At 56.2% G+C, this 15,107-nt stretch overlaps 4 protein-coding genes across 4 annotated transcripts; 2 read left to right on the top strand and 2 right to left on the bottom strand.

Annotated features, from left to right (window-relative positions):
- Positions 1-283: 283 nt before the first annotated feature.
- C8Q71DRAFT_789253 (zf-DHHC-domain-containing protein) lies at positions 284-2,095 on the top strand. Its single transcript, XM_047925252.1, has 7 exons — positions 284-564; positions 622-987; positions 1,044-1,078; positions 1,137-1,256; positions 1,308-1,408; positions 1,497-1,760; positions 1,829-2,095. The coding sequence occupies exons 1-7, from the start codon at positions 426-428 to the stop codon at positions 1,920-1,922; spliced, it is 1,119 nt and encodes a 372-aa protein (XP_047773078.1). The 5' UTR covers positions 284-425; the 3' UTR covers positions 1,923-2,095.
- A 1,293-nt stretch (positions 2,096-3,388) lies between these two features.
- C8Q71DRAFT_789256 (uncharacterized protein) lies at positions 3,389-7,009 on the top strand. Its single transcript, XM_047925253.1, has 12 exons — positions 3,389-3,817; positions 4,102-4,787; positions 4,839-4,954; positions 5,019-5,384; positions 5,435-5,446; positions 5,518-5,559; positions 5,611-5,799; positions 5,852-6,226; positions 6,282-6,484; positions 6,542-6,658; positions 6,719-6,758; positions 6,814-7,009. The coding sequence occupies exons 1-12, from the start codon at positions 3,498-3,500 to the stop codon at positions 6,928-6,930; spliced, it is 2,583 nt and encodes an 860-aa protein (XP_047773079.1). The 5' UTR covers positions 3,389-3,497; the 3' UTR covers positions 6,931-7,009.
- An 86-nt stretch (positions 7,010-7,095) lies between these two features.
- On the bottom strand, positions 7,096-9,367 carry C8Q71DRAFT_395455 (uncharacterized protein). The gene is made up of 21 exons (XM_047918291.1): positions 9,249-9,367; positions 8,992-9,196; positions 8,857-8,935; positions 8,784-8,797; positions 8,695-8,731; positions 8,571-8,632; positions 8,502-8,511; positions 8,433-8,450; positions 8,359-8,384; positions 8,281-8,306; positions 8,179-8,222; positions 8,087-8,111; positions 8,013-8,024; positions 7,926-7,941; positions 7,817-7,859; positions 7,667-7,767; positions 7,555-7,614; positions 7,476-7,503; positions 7,361-7,424; positions 7,278-7,302; positions 7,096-7,218 (listed from the first exon to the last, which is right to left on the bottom strand). The coding sequence occupies exons 2-21, from the start codon at positions 9,054-9,056 to the stop codon at positions 7,140-7,142; spliced, it is 834 nt and encodes a 277-aa protein (XP_047773080.1). The 5' UTR covers positions 9,057-9,196; positions 9,249-9,367; the 3' UTR covers positions 7,096-7,139.
- A 3,224-nt stretch (positions 9,368-12,591) lies between these two features.
- C8Q71DRAFT_887873 (MFS general substrate transporter) lies at positions 12,592-14,797 on the bottom strand (the record flags this gene model as incomplete). Its single annotated transcript, XM_047928601.1, has 12 exons — positions 12,592-12,840; positions 12,897-13,013; positions 13,069-13,151; positions 13,212-13,432; positions 13,485-13,557; positions 13,607-13,635; positions 13,685-13,721; positions 13,778-14,035; positions 14,095-14,303; positions 14,364-14,434; positions 14,503-14,578; positions 14,653-14,797. 12 exons carry the CDS (start codon positions 14,795-14,797, stop codon positions 12,759-12,761), a joined length of 1,401 nt encoding a protein of 466 aa, XP_047773081.1. The 3' UTR covers positions 12,592-12,758.
- Between the last annotated feature and the right edge of the window lie 310 nt (positions 14,798-15,107).

A 15,107-nucleotide genomic window follows, 5' to 3' on the forward strand; every position in this document is an offset into this window, starting at 1 on the left:
TCCACTCTTCGACGCCTCCGTCAGGAGTCCAGTAGCAGTACTTGTCGCCGTTGGTCTGATGTGTATGCTCGAGGTTACGTCGACCTGATGGCTGGCATCCGCCGTATGTATAATATGAACATGCATACTTAGGCCCGCGGTCGGCCATACCACATTGTAGGCTGCAGCCGAGCGTACTGAATTCGAAGCGCTGAAAGCCGCGTCGTCGAACGTAGTTTCTCACGGGCCCCCGGCGCGGCGTGTCCGGACATAGAACCCGGCAAGTGAGTAGCCGGCGTCGATCGTGTCTCCCACCTCCCAACAGGCTCAAAGTACTGCTCCCCGCAGGGCAACCTGGCCATGTCAATTGCCTTCACCCACTCTCATTCACCTCTCTAGACCCGCTAACCCCGCGATACTTCGCACCAGCTTGCAGCTTTCATTTCATGACCGAAGTCCGACGGAACACGCTGCTACACCTTCCGGACATGCCCGCTCCGCGTACAACCCACTGGGACGACGAGGATGAGGACGATGCTAGCCCTCGCGGTCAGAAACGATGGTTTCACTATATTCCAGTGCTCCGTGAGTCTCGCCCTGCAAGTTCATACTAGACCGAAGGCTCATGCAGAGCCCGAGTAGTGGCTGTGCTACTCATGCTAATACCGCACCCCTCCCTCCTGCTTGTCCTCGTCAACTACCACCTCCGAGTGCTCAAATCTCCCGCACGCTTTCTATTCCACCTCTTGGCCACATATACCCTCACCTTCCTGGCCTTCTCTTCTCTCATCCTTATCCTCGCACGCGACCCCGGACCCGTCACATCTCCGAGGATGGCGGAGGCAGCGGATAGCCTCGACGAACGGGAAGACATGAGCTTCATGCAAGCGCTGCTCGCGACTGAGGAGGACGACAAGCGGCCGGGCAACTGGTGCCGGAAGTGTTCCGCGCCTAAGCCCGAGCGGACACACCATTGCAGTACGTGCGGGAGGTGTGTCCTCAAAATGGGTGAGTCTTTACGTCCGTGTATGCTGCCGGGACGTTAGTAGTGACTGGCAGGAAAGATCATCATTGTTATTGGCTCGGCGACAGATGTATTGTAAGTCCAGCGTCCGCTTGCTCAGTACTGACTGCGGAAATTCCTGACACCGTCCAAGGGTCACCGCACATACGCCGCCTTCATCCATCTACTCACCTGCATTGTATTTCTCTCTGTATACATTGCCGTCCTGTGTGTACAAGCGGTGTATTTTGCCTTCACCAACCCATTAGCCATCGTGAGTAGCGCCCGCCATCTCCAGCCGAGTAGCAATTCAACCGTCGCGTAGGACGAAAACACACCACTACACGACATATACCTCGCATTTTACGGAATCATCATGGCCCTCGTGTTCGGGTCATTCTGGATGTACCACATATACCTCACGACGTGCGTGCGCCTTCAAATGACGTGCTCACTGCTCATCGTGCTCACCGCCACCTGACCTCCCGTTCCCCATCCGTATACATACCCACAGCACGAACCAGACCACGCTCGAGAACGTGTCCCCCTTCCTGCTCCTGCGCCACCTCCCGCCGCTCCCGCGCCCGCCGCCCGACGCGCAGATCCTCTCCGACCCGCCGCTCGAGCACCAGCTCTCGCACGCGCAGCGGCGCCTCGTCCGCGACGCTCACTTCCACATACGGGCATACGACGTCGGCTGGCGGAAGAACTGGGCGCAAGTGATGGGGTGGGACCGGCCGTGGGGGTGGGTGCCCCGGCTGCTTGTAGGGGGCGGATGGTGAGTGCTTTCATTTGTTACTCTGTCGGGCGGCGAGGTGACACGGCCGTGCGGGCGTCGTTCTGTAGCAAGGGCGACGGGCAGACTTTTCCTAGGAATCCGCGGGCGGACGATATGCTGGCCCGCCTGGCCGACGAATTGGTCTCGATAGACAAGGACTAGTTATTATTTCCGCGGACATTATGCACTGACTAATGAATGGACGTCTCGTCTGGATGCCTGCTCGTCGGCGAAATCATCGAATGCCTTGCTAAGCGTTGCCCATGGCTATTGCCAATCTAGCATTCAGACTGTCCGTGTGGCATGCCGTTGATGGCGTCAAGGTAAGTCTCTACAGGCTCCCACTTATTGCCTCACAGACGGGTCTGTCCGCGTGTTCATATCTCCTCTTGGGTGATTGCTTGCGGGCAGTCAGATCGTAATCTTTTCATTGTCCACACTCGGGCAGTGCCCCGGGATCTTGGTCGGCTATCGTCCTCGAGGTTGCTCTACGCCGACTCTCTCGCTGGCTGCGCGAAAGAGTCATCGGAGCGTTGTCGCACAAGGCGAGTGGTTTCTTCACCTGCCACGCTGCCCCACAACGAGCGACTAACCTACGTGGAGCTCTGCAGGTCGATTCGGTAACTGTAGGCGCGAGTTCGTCGCCGTCGTCCCGGTGACCTCGCGCAGCTAGCTTCCATTTCTTCCCCAACATGATCCTCTCCCCCAACGCACGATGGTATACATTTGGACCCCAGTGTGAGGTCTTACGGCAGTCGGTTTGCATCCGTGGCCCTCAAGGCCTCAACACGCGACTAGAGGCCGCGGGTTCGCGGAGCAATGAACGAGTGTTAGCGCCTTCTGATGGGTCCAGAAGGCATAGCACGATGTGAGGGCGACGTAGTTGCGCCGTCAGAGCGGAGGGATATTCTACGAGCCGCCTTCGTCGCTTGTTCAACTGAGGCAGCGTGAGTATGTGTTGAGTCAGGTACGCCGCTGGTTGTCTCGGCGATGTTTGTACGATGTGACGAGATTACTCAGCTTGCCTTGAACTGCTAAGCGTGTTTAGATGCAGCTCAGGTACGGTGCTGCAAGTGTTTGCTCAGCCGCAGTGATTGCGCACCGACATCCGAGGAGTTGATCGGCAGACCGTGCTTTGCCACTTTGTTCACTCATGCAGTTTGGATGTAGCCCAACCTAGCCCAACAGTTCCGCGGGCGGGCCTTCTTCAGCTCGGCGACACTTACTGCAGGCGGATGTCTCGACTAAAGGTTCACGTTCAGCGTCCGCTGTCCGCTTAGGCCCCAAGATGGCTTCTTCGCTACGCGTTCACGTTCGTTGGGTGGACACATGTGCGACGGCTACCCTTGGGTTACCTCATGCGCAGGTGAGCGTGTCCGCCGCGTTGGGAGTGTCGTACACGGATCTGAACCCAAGCCCAGCTACGTGTGACCGGGAGTGCTGTGTATGGCAGCGCGGAGGCGGGTGACTGGCAGAAACAAGGAATAGGCAGATGCAGTTGCAGCCGGTCAGTGAACCGGTCAGGCGTCTGTCAGGCGTCGCCCTCACTTGATGTCATCCATCTGCTTACATAACGCCCTCGCCGGCGCTGTGGGCGCCTCCGCCACAGACGAGCGTCACCGCGACCCCTCCGCCAACCCGCGCTGCTTAAATACGGCCCCTCCTCATTGTTGCCGCCTCATTCACCCCCTCACCGCCACCTCCCGCACCCTTTCCTGGCCACCCACACCCACCGCCATGGCGTCTGCATCTGCAAGCGTCGACATCATCAATGTCCGCGCGGACAAGCGCCTCTCCGATGGCGGGGAGTCTATCCGCGCTCAGATCGTCGAGGGACTATCCCAGCCTACGGGCAAGAAGTCCCTACCGACCATGCTGCTGTACGACGAGCGCGGCCTGAGGTTGTACGACGACATCACCACGAAAGTCCCCGAGTATTACCTCTTCTCCGCCGAGGAGCAGATCCTCAAGAACCACGCTGACGGAATCGCTCGCGTCATGCATGCCGCCGACGGTGAAGTCAAGTCTGATGAAGTCGTCGTTGAACTCGGTGCCGGGTGAGTGTCGTTACGCCTGTCGTCTTCCCCTTCCTCCAGGCACTAGGCTGGTTCTCCCGGTTCTCTCTGTCGATCACCTTCTATCATTGGGTATCAAGCTATGTCCGTAGATCGACGATCTCGTCTATCTCACTATCTGGATCCGTCGTCGAGGCCCGCCGCCCGGGCCTCGACGGTGGCTATCCCTCACATCCCAGCATCACGTGTGACCCAGTAGCACCTCAGCCCCAACTTCGATCCCCAGCTGGTAGCAACGAAGCGCGGAGACTAATCTTTATCTGCAGGGCGCTGCGCAAGACCTCGCACATCTTATCAGCCCTCTCAGACCTGGTTTCGCCCACCATGGAGTCGCCGATCACTTACTACGCCCTCGATCTCCAGGAGCGTGAGCTCGCGCGCACGCTGAAAGAGCTAAACGCGTCCGACGTGGGGGCGCAGATCCGCGGCAAGGTCTCCACCCGCGGCTTGTGCGCTACGTACGACGACGGTCTCAAGTTCATCCGCGAGGGCGGTCTCGAGGGCCGCACTGGGATGGACCGCGTGTCTGCTCGACTCCCTGAGCATTACAAGCTGGACAAGTCGGGCAGGGACGTGTCGCCCAGCTCGAACTCTGAGACGTCCTCTGGAGGGGCCAGCGACGGGACCGACGAAACTCCACCATCGACGCCGGGCGACCATTCGCCGCTCCACATCCTATTCTTGGGATCGTCTCTGGGCAACTTCCCCCGAGGCGATGACGCTACGTTCTTGCAATCCCTGCCGCTTCGCCCCGGCTCCGGAGACACGATACTTCTTGGTTTGGACCATGACAACGACCCGAATGATATCGAGACTGCGTACAATGACCCTCAGGGTGTTACTGAGGCTTTCATTATGAATGGATTGAAAGGCGCTGGGCAAGCACTCGGCGATGAAGGCTTGTTCGTTGAGAACAAGTGGGCCTATGTTGGCCAATATAACAAAGAACAGCGTACGTATCCAATACTGTACGTCTGGTCAAACTTATCTTACATTCGGATAGGTCGGCATGAGGCTTTCTACAAGTCTGTCGAGGATCAGACTATCATAGATCCTGTTAGTAAGGCGGTCTACTCATTCAAGGCAGATGAACTCGTCAAGGTCGAGGTATCACACAAGGTATATGTTCACGGCGTACACGGCATGTGCTTCAATATGCATCCTGCTGACCGACGTACTACAGTACTCCGACCGCGATGCCTATCGCCTCTTCATCGAAGCGAACCTGCGGCCCATCCACCGCTGGACCGACAGCTCGTCGCGTTACTCTCTGTGGCTGCTCGAGCGACCCCCATTCCTCTTCCCCGTCATCTCGTCACCCGAGTCGAAGCGCTCGCCGTTCAGCGTGCCGTCGTTGGAAGAGTGGCAGACGATGTGGGCCGCGTGGGACTTCATCACGCAGCGGATGATCCCGCCGTCGATGCTGTTCCAAAAGCCGATTGACCTCCGGCACATTTGCCTGTTCTACATGGGGCATATTCCGACGTTCTTGTCGATCCATCTGTGCAGGCTCCTTGGTGAGCCTGATACCGAGCCGGCGCACTTCAAGGTGAGATCCCTGACGCAGCATGATGAGGGTTGGACTGATGGCTGTCGCAGTACATATTCGAAGTAAGGACAAAGCAGAGATATTTATCTGCTTTACTTGTGCCGGACAAGCGAGATCCTGACGTACTTTCTAGCGAGGAATTGATCCCAACGTGGACGACCCTACTCAGTGCCACGTACGTCGCGTCCATGACATGACGTAACCTTCGTGCACTGACGCTCTGCAGTCTCATTCTGAGGTACCGACATGCGACGAGGACTGGCCCTCCGTCGCCGATATCCTCGAGTTCCAGAGCAAGGTGCGCAAGCGTATCATGAAGTTGTATGACGACGTCGAGTCCGGATCGGTCATCCTCACGAGGAAGATGGCCCGCGTACTGTTCATGACCCTCGAGCACGAGGCGTTCCATGCTGAGGTGAGGCATCTGCTCCAGTGCGCTTTCTTTGATAAACGAACGTTCTACCCAGACGCTTCTTTACATGCTCCTCCAACGTGCTGGCACCGGTACTATTCCCCCGAGCGGTTTCACTCCCCCCGTTTGGTCCATCCTTGCTGAGTCATGGGACCGCGCTCCCCAGCCGAAGAATCGCACTGTGACGCTCGGACCGGCCACGGTCACATTCGGACACGATGATGACGAGGCGGACGACGCATCGACTGACGTCGCGATGCACGAGTTCGGCTGGGACAACGAGCATCCGAAGAGGCAGGTCGACGTTGGCCAGTTCAAGATCGAGTGGCACCCCGTCACGAACGGCGAGTTCTATGAGTATTACCTCGACAAGGGCAAGGATGCTGTGAAGCTGCCTGCATGTTGGGTCGAGATAAACGGCGAAGTTAACGTACGTTCTCTCGAGGTTGTTCTCCTGTTGCCCAAGTTGACATGGGATATCCAAGGTCCGCACGCTGTATGGCCCGGTACCCATCAAGATCGCCTGGCACTGGCCCATTATCACCTCCTTCGACAACTTGTCTACATACGCGAGTGTGAAGGGCGGACGCATCCCTACCGAGCCAGAGCTCCGCCTGTTCCTCGACATGTTCGAGTGCGGCTATGAGGGCGGAGGAAACGTCGGATTTAGGAACTGGCACCCCATCCCGTAAGTGATGAGTGTCACCAGCGACGCCTAATGCCTAACTTCTTGATAATCGTCTAGAGCCACGACGGGAGGGGAGCGGGATGGAGGGAAGGGGCACAACGGAGGTGTGTTCGAGTGGACGTCCACTGTTCTCGAAAGGCATGAGGGCTTTGTCCCGTCGCGTCTCTACCCTGGGTACGATGTTCCCTCGGTCGCTGATAATCGAACAGTGTCTGACGCACGATGTCTGTACAGCTATTCAGTCGACTTCTTTGACGGACAGCACCAGGTTGTGGTAAGTGGCCTCAGTCACCCGGTCATTGCATTGTGCCTGACATCCATCTGTCTAGATCGGCGGCTCTTATGCGACGATTCCGCGCCTTGCTGAGCGCCGCACTCTGCGGAATTTCTACCAGCACAACTACCCATACGCCTGGGTTGGCGCGCGCATTGCATACGATGTTTGAAACACGAATGTATAATGTCCTTTGTATTACTACTGAAAGCTGCAGGATGAAAACTGAATGTACAACTGTTATAAGTCATGATGGACTTGAGACTATCGCTATCTGCCAGTGGATACAGTAGTGCACGGAAGCATTGTGAGATGAGATGATCTGCATTGACGGTACCTCCCGACAACGTTGCCAAGCACTCAGCACTCAGCAGTGACATGTCACGAGCGCCGCAGTCGAAGAGGTAGCAGCGCGGATTCGTTGACCTCCGCTCGCCCAAGATGGTTTCTGACGTTCAACCTGGTCGCTCGACACATTCTTTGGTTAAGAGCAAGCAAAATGCACTAGCTTGCACTTACATGGCGAGAAGAGAGTTCGCGTACACTGTTGGTGATTGTAAGCACAAACGCACGCATCATAGCAGATAAATAGCAGTACATACACGATCCCGTCGGGGCTTGTAGGATTTCGGAATAGTAGGTTCCGTTTCGAGCATCCAGGCAATACTATGGGTCTTCAGCTTGAGCAACGGCTTACACAGCCGAGTGTATGCATACCATGATGAGCAGCACGAGAGTAGTCACGCTTCACAAAGAGAGTCAGTTGAGCGAGCCCCTCAATGTCATTGTCTCGTACCAAAGCAGTGCCCCTCGATTGACCAGGTAAGTGACCAACCGGGACATGATATGTTTGGTTCTAGCTCTCTGGTAAACGTCCTTGGTGCGGTGCTGTGAAATTTTGGACTCGCCTGTCGAAAGCAGTCGTGGTTCGTTGTAGACAGTAGCACAGCGCGAACGTGATGTAAACATCCGTCACCACAGATGCGACGAGTAGGAGAACAGCCGCGTCCTTTCCGGGATCAACCCACTATCAGGCGCACAGTCGTGAACTCACACACCAGTTCGCTAGTCAGGGTGCCGCCAATATCGGGGTGGGCGAAACTACCATGATCGTCAAGAGGATCATGTTCGGACATTCGCAGCACAAGATCCGATGCCATGTCTTACCAATTATACACCGTCCCTATTGCCAAATCATCAGGTGTTTATTTCAGGACCCGTTACAGACCAGAGAGCTGTCAGGGGCTTACGCACATATAGTTGAAGCTATTCAGCTCATCGTTAGATGATCCGCGGAGGTAACGTAGGACGAACCTCCGGGAACGCACCTATTGAGAGCACAAAGAACGCTGCCTGATGTTCCAATGACGCATTGAATTCAACGAATTCAACGGACAAACGAGGTTTGAGTAGCACTTACCGCTGGGATTGCGAAGAACAATCTCGAACGCGTTGTCCTGAGGACTTTAGAACACCACGGGATGAATCAGAAATGCCGGCACCGGTCTCCTTGAACACTCACGCCGGTAGATCTTGTGCAGAAAGTACCTGTAATGGGCTCAGAGACGTCTCGTACGGAACCACAGTAGCAGTCATTTACCATTGTACCGTTAGTTGCAACAACCCCTATGGGACAGTATGAGCATTGTCACGAAGACTGTTATTCGGACCCACCTCTAGTATCTGTTCACCCTAGGACTCTAATAAAGGCCAAGCGAATACAAAGGGTAAGAGCAATCTTACCCCCACAAACCTGACACGAGAATTAGCCGACCACGCCTCAAATCTCAACTGCAATATGGGAAAACGCACGAGTCAAGCTGGAGCAAACCGAACAGATTGTCATGTCGCACGACGAAGTAAAACCACAGTTGCTACAGCACACGATGATGAGCCAGGGTTCGTATATCGAAGGTTGTCGATCGTGGTTACTTACGTGTGCTTCCGTCATGAGCTTAGCCGTGTCAAGAAGCCTGACCCAGAGTAATTAGACATAGCCATAATGCATACTTAATGTCCACCAACCATATATACGCTACCTGTATGAAGGGATATGCATTTGAGCCAGGAACTCTCAGCAGCAACTGATACGCCATACCCAAGTCTTCAAAATCCATCTATCATCACGGTAGTGGTAGAAGTAGTATAGGGTTTGTGCACAAGTTATGCCATATAGACTGTAGTGAAATCAGTAGGTAACCGTCGGCGAGTACTTAGACAGATGCTCGCTCACAGGTTAGATAACAAGATGCCCACAAAGAGGGAGCCCAGAGACCCAGCAATACTGAAGCTCGCCATTTCAGGTACAGGAACGTGAACTTGAAGTGTCTGCGAGCTTTTCGCGACTTTATACACGGGTACCCTGCGACCGCATACGACGCCAGACGCGTTAAGGTTCGCGGGTGATCATACTGCCATAGAGTGTAGTCAGTTCGCGCCTGTGTTTTGTTCACATCACCCAACAGTCAGCCCCCGATTTTGTACACATACAGTTTGTCACTGTTACAGCGGCGTGAGCCGCGTGAGTCGATCGCGGTCGGCCGCGCGGCGAACATCGACGAACGAGCGCACGGACAGACGAGAGCATAGACGGGTAACCGTTCACTCGCCTAGTCGCGGCAGGACGACCATGTCTCAGGGTGCGCGGCGACTGCTGCACCAGGATCGGTGAACGAATGGGAGTGCGATACCGCATCGTGGTCTCGGCCAGTGTCAGAGATGCTGGAGGGAGTTAGTCGGATCATCATGTCCAACTGCGCTGCATAAAATGACAGATAGTCTGCGAGAACCCAACATCGCACGACTGCATGCCAGACATCCACAAACTGTTAGGTCACTAAGACTACTGAATTTCACAAATGCCTCGACTCACTGCACTGTCTCTGCAATCGGAGCCTGTCGTACGGCGTCGCTTAGCAGATGGCGGGCGTATGTGGCCACGTAAACCTGAAACAGGTTATTGGAGCGTTCAACGCTGTGCAGGGCGATAAACTTAGAAACTGGTAAGACCAAGTAGGAGTGTTCCTTCGAGGACGGGTACTGAGGGCAATTGCCGTGGGCCGGCGTTAGGCAGCCACAGTAGTGCCACAGTGCATCGGCCCAGACTCCCACGCCACAGACGCGCAGTCACGTGATGCTGTTGATCGCGACTCAGCCACAGTCTTAAGCCACAGGCCAGAGCCGAACGCAACTCAGACCTCAACCTCGATGTCGATGCAAACTGGTCCCGCGAGCCCCGAAATCCTCTTCTATATCGGACCCTCTACTCCTGCGGCTACTCCTGCGTCCTTCCAATGGCCTTCTTCGCTCCAGGCCCCCGGTTCACGACATCGCGCGCACGCTTCGCCAACCACCGAGTTGCTGCCTTCAGCCAACAGGATACGCTCTCTAACCAGAGTGGAATCTAACCCTAAGTGTTTATGGTGCTGCTCTGCTCTCTCTTTCTTCTCAGGGAATACAACGTCGGAGTCGGCGATGTGCCCCAGGCGATGACACTCATTATGGATGGGGTTGCCTTGCCCGATGGTGCGCGTTCTCGTCGCCTGAATCTTGCAGTCCGTAGCCGTGGTGTCATCCTTACCAACCCGTTCTTGCTCTTTGCTCGTGGTGATCTCTCGCGGCGCCCTCATCGCATCTCCGGAAAGTGTCCATTCCTGAATCCCAGTTGACGCGTCGTCCAGACTCGTACGTACAGATCCCCGCCAGCGTTTGCCTCGGGACCCTTCGCCTCTTGCCGCATTGCGTCACATACAGGATGCCGTGCGGAAGCGCGTGCATCCGGCTTGAGGTGGGGAAGGCGACGTCGGAAAGCGCGAGATCCTTCTGCGATGATGGCGTGCTGCAGGATGGACACCAGAGAAGCGTCGCGGTTCACGTTTGGGTGCATAGCCGCAGAGTGAACGAGCCACGTACAGCCTGACGAGTGGTGTGCAAGGGGTGGCACCAGGCGGATAGGTCACGTACTGGCCTCTTCGAGGTCTTCATTGCCTATCATCGCTTTCCGCTGCTCGATACTGGTGATAGCGCATTCAGACAGCATGAACCCTCATCTCATATGGTGACTTCGACGGTATTCCCATTACGAGTATTCCGCACAGAGAACGAGCAGCCCGAGCCTCTGGGCTCACTTCCGAGGGCCAGGTCGCAGGACATGGCCCAACCCCCGGCGATATTTACGCGGATTTCTGCTCGCCGTAGGCTACCACTGTGTCCGCTGCTTTCCCCAAGGCAGCGAGCAGGGGACGGGGCCTAGAAGCGTCGGCTGGCGCAGCGAAACTGTATGGCTTCGCGGCTAAGTGGTTGGTTGGAGCACGAAGCGGGCGTGTCTTTGTCTGAACGCTAACGGGACGTACGGGAAGGCGTAGCGCAGTGTCGTGGAGGTAGTTTGGGTCCCGGGAAGGGATATGGGTACAGGTGCGTGTGGACTGCATCGAAACAAGAGACGGTCGTTGGGCCCGGAAGCCCGCATGGTAGGGAGGGCGGGTGACGATGGTGGTTCAACCGCTAGACGTATAGTCCTCCCGTGTTTGTTCAACCGCCCCCAACTCCTGTCCTTCCACCACAGGAAGGCGGACAGCGATCACCCTCCACGCGGTAGTAACTCAGTTCTCATTATGCTGTCGTCGTCTTGACCCATCTTTGATCATGCTGTGGCGGTCAGGCTTGTGCCTGTACTCAGCCGAGGCCTCTGGGGCGGTCCGGATGGCTCCTTGACAACTTCGTCTTCGATGTTCTGCGGAGACCTGTCTCCTCGAGTTCGTCCTGCTGGTTCTGTTCTCGCCCTTCCATATATCATTCGGCTTTGGAAAGCTCCCCATTGTCACTGCCCAGTGCGAGGTCCGTCGATCCTGCGGCTGGTACCGCTCGCTCTGTTCTTCTCCCCTATGCAGATCTCCGTGAAGGACGGCCCTCCGGTATCCAGATTCCTCCCGTTGTTGTCAGAGTTGCGGTTCCTCCGGGATGCCGCAACAGAGTTTCGTGCTCGAGTCTGACGACGATGAGTGCCTTCGGGCCTGGCAGTGTAATCGGCTGGTGGGCGCAGTTCCCTGGCGGCTGGCTACTCTCCATAGGGCGCGGGAGTGCAGACGAGTGACGAGTAGGCTGCGGGTGAGGACTCGTGTCTCGGTTTGTGGTGGTGCGTGTGAGTGCTGGATGGTGTATACGTGCAGGAAGGCGAAGCAGTCCAGTTGGTGAGCTCGGAGGCAGCGAGCGGGGCGTCGGCGCGGACTTCGGTTCGCGAGAACGCGTCGGGATGTTCTGAAAGCGTCTTATGCTTCGGTGGTGCTTGCCTCCCACAATCAAGCATGGTCCTTTGGCCCTTCATGGGTAAGGATGGTGTTTGGGCGGTCAGGTATGGTGGTGGAAAACCCGAAGCCCTCGGGCGCTAGGGGAAGTACTATGGAGCAAGAACCGAGAGAGAGCGTGTGGATGCGGGTCTCACTCTGAGCTGGTGTCGCTGCGGGGGAAGAGGGCATGGCTCTGCCCTCTTCGAGAGTGTGTTGACAGATGACGTGCGACGCAGCTTGTCTGCGTAAAGGTGCTTTCGAAGCAAATTTTTCACTCCTCGATGTCTTCGTGACATCTTTTCTTTCTCCCTCCTTACCTTTGTGCCCGATTGGCTGCCAGAGACGGTGTGTACTGCTAGCAAACTCATTGACTTCGTGCTGATCACATCATAAGCCAAGGTAGCCGGTTTTCCCTACACGGCCTACGGTAGTATGCCAATACAAAGGTGATCTGTCATCTCTACTTGTTTCTATGACCGAGTCTAATGTTACCGCTTCGCAGATTTTGTTCTGTCTCCACCCAGTGCGGACGCTCCGTTGTTCGTTGATCTTTGGATTCACCGGCGTCACCTATCTCGTGTCTATACGTCATCTGAAGGGGGTCTGGCAGCCAGGAGCATGATGATGATACTCCGCCTTGACTGGCCCTCTGTCATGTTAAGCAACGTAATCTACTCATGAGATTATGGATCGTCGTTTCATACTATGCATGTTTTCAGTTGTCGCGCGCCGTGGACCATTTGATGTTCACAGATGCCCGCATACGGTCGCCATAGCGGATCGTGAGCAGGAGCATCCTGAAGCATGGCTCAGCTATCTTGAACAACCGCAAAGAACAGACACGAGCACTTACAAAAGCCCTGACCATCCGAGGATCGTTGCAGCCAAGTTCGTCCATACGAGACCGAACCGTTCAAGCGAGGGCAAGATCCCCGTCGTGATGATCGCCATTAACATAGCGCGCAGAGCGCTGTATACGAACGGAGTCAGTGAGCCGTATGCGATGGACACAATCAGAGACTCACCCAGACGCCGACATGATCTCGGCGCTTCGTGAGTGCAGAACATCAACGTTGTACGCAGATGCAGGGCTAAGCACGAGGTCCACCTGTTTCCAAACGTCAGTTACTTCTGCATCGAACTCGCGAGGTGCGGCAACGATACGCACGCCAATGCCGTTAACGAAGAGGGCAAACACGTTCAGCGCGATACCGAGTTTTCCGGGGACGAATTCCGTGAGGAGACCACATGCCAGAGTGCTTGCTGGCGCGAGGATGGCTCCGAGGAGAGATGCGCGGAGGCGATCCTCTGGTACCCAGACGCCCTTGCGCTTGGCGCGCCACTGTACCACTGTTACGTCGGAGAGCCTGCCTGCCAATGGGGCGCCAACTGGAGAACAAACGGGTGAGCTGTGAAGGGTGCACGAGAGGGAGTGACTGACTGATGTTGCCGATTCCCACTGGGAGGAATAGGAGGCCAACCAAGGCCTCGTTCGTGATGTTGTATCGTTTACCCTGCTCTCATTCGGTATGGCGTAGTGCAGAAGACCGGGATGAGACCTACTAGAGTGTATGCGATAGGGATGCTCATGACTGATGCACGCGTCAGCGAGTGTATTTCCCCGCGCTGTGGCAGACGTACCGAAGTCGGTGAGCAGTACAACCGTGGTCGCCAGAGTCTGTGAACAGCTCGGCTCAGCATCTCGTCGCTCTCTTTCAAGCAGTGCATGCTTACCACCACCAGCAAGTTCGGGGCTCTCAGCAGAGTGAGGCTCTTCAACGGGTTGAGCCAGTGCCATCGCCATTTCTCGTCGCCGAACTTGTGATCTGCGCCGCGGGTGCCAGGGTGCGACGTCTCCGGGAGGAAGCAGTACATGATGACGAACATGAAGACGGAAAGGAGGGCGAAAATTATGTGCAGCGCTCGCCAGCTGGCGAAATGCACGGCCAAACCTCCCAGGAGCGGAGCGATGGCGGGCCCAATGAGAGCGGCCTGAGTGGAAGGGCAGCTATGAGTGCCCGTGACTCCCCATGGAGCATGTGTAGACTCACTCCATAGAAGATGCCCATTGCGCTGCCGCGTTCCTCGAGTGCATACAGGTCGCCGACCACCGCCGCTCCTACACTCATGCCACTCGAACAGCCCAATGCTTGCACGACGCGCCATGCGAGTAGCTGGGCAATCGACGTTGAGGCTGCGACGCCGATGGAGCCTATGCATAATGTTGGCAGGGAGTAGAGATAGATGGGTCTACGTCCGTCTGCGAGCCGTGTCGTTTGAGGAGGATAGACCGGGAGGAGAGAATCAGGTGAGAACTCACAGAAGCCCGAATATGCCGCCCATATCAAGTTGCCGAATGCTACGGAGAACATGGCGATGTTGATCGTCAAGCTGATAGTAGCGGTATCAGTAGTGCGAATCTTGCAAGGACAGATCTCGAGAATCCAATGCATACATACCTGATCACGGATGGTGTTGACTGCATGTCCGCTACTAGCTGCGGTATAGCCGGTACGAAGGATCCGGTGACCAAGACTGTTCAGAATGCCAGCCAGGTACGTATCTTTAGCCAACCGCACAACAGACAACGCTAGCTAGAACCTACTCACGAGGGACAATACCCGCGCAAGAGACCAGCGCAAGGATGATACGCTTGCGTGCGGGGGAGAAGCGACTGTAGAGAGCGGCATGCGCGTCCGCGGGCTTCGGCGGTGCGAGGAGAGGTGCTTCCTCGCTAAGTAGCTGGTTCGTCATGGCCAGACTTTACTGCAGGCTGCGACGTAGAGGACGTGGTGGGCAGCGAAGGCAAGAGGCGGACGAACCGGTTTGGAGAGCATGTTGACTCACGGGATCCTGTATGTACACAGCATTGACTCGGATAACATGTCATTACTGGAAATCAGTCCTCCCTATCAGACTCGGTGTGCGCCCCGATCACTTGGTAGGAACGTCGGCCACTCCGAGTCCTGGCCCTCGCCCTGGTCCCGCCTCAATCGCGCAATCTGCGGTCCCAGATGGGCTGCGTGTAGAATAAGCAATCCCACAGTGTCCCTACTGGGTAGTC

This window comes from Rhodofomes roseus (genome assembly GCF_022264815.1).
Source record: "Rhodofomes roseus strain CIRM-BRFM 1785 chromosome Unknown C8Q71scaffold_36, whole genome shotgun sequence".
NCBI classification, from domain to species: Eukaryota; Fungi; Basidiomycota; class Agaricomycetes; order Polyporales; family Fomitopsidaceae; genus Rhodofomes; species Rhodofomes roseus.

What these genes read in the sequence shown, in the direction of transcription:
- C8Q71DRAFT_789253 (XM_047925252.1), top strand. Translation starts at nt 426, where the DNA reads ATGACCGAAGTCCGACGGAACACGCTGCTACACCTTCCGGACATGCCC. An exon ending in TACCACATATACCTCACGAC is followed by an intron (nt 1,409 to 1,496) that starts GTGCGTGCGCCT and finishes ACATACCCACAG; the next exon opens with CACGAACCAGACCACGCTCG. An exon ending in CTGCTTGTAGGGGGCGGATG is followed by an intron (nt 1,761 to 1,828) that starts GTGAGTGCTTTC and finishes GTCGTTCTGTAG; the next exon opens with CAAGGGCGACGGGCAGACTT.
- C8Q71DRAFT_789256 (XM_047925253.1), top strand. Translation starts at nt 3,498, where the DNA reads ATGGCGTCTGCATCTGCAAGCGTCGACATCATCAATGTCCGCGCGGAC. An exon ending in ACGACCCTACTCAGTGCCAC is followed by an intron (nt 5,560 to 5,610) that starts GTACGTCGCGTC and finishes GACGCTCTGCAG; the next exon opens with TCTCATTCTGAGGTACCGAC. An exon ending in AGGAACTGGCACCCCATCCC is followed by an intron (nt 6,485 to 6,541) that starts GTAAGTGATGAG and finishes ATAATCGTCTAG; the next exon opens with AGCCACGACGGGAGGGGAGC.
- C8Q71DRAFT_395455 (XM_047918291.1), bottom strand. Translation starts at nt 9,056, where the DNA reads ATGGCGAGCTTCAGTATTGCTGGGTCTCTGGGCTCCCTCTTTGTGGGC. An exon ending in TCTGCACAAGATCTACCGGC is followed by an intron (nt 8,223 to 8,280) that starts GTGAGTGTTCAA and finishes GGTGTTCTAAAG; the next exon opens with TCCTCAGGACAACGCGTTCG. An exon ending in GCGAACTCTCTTCTCGCCAT is followed by an intron (nt 7,219 to 7,277) that starts GTAAGTGCAAGC and finishes TCGAGCGACCAG; the next exon opens with GTTGAACGTCAGAAACCATC.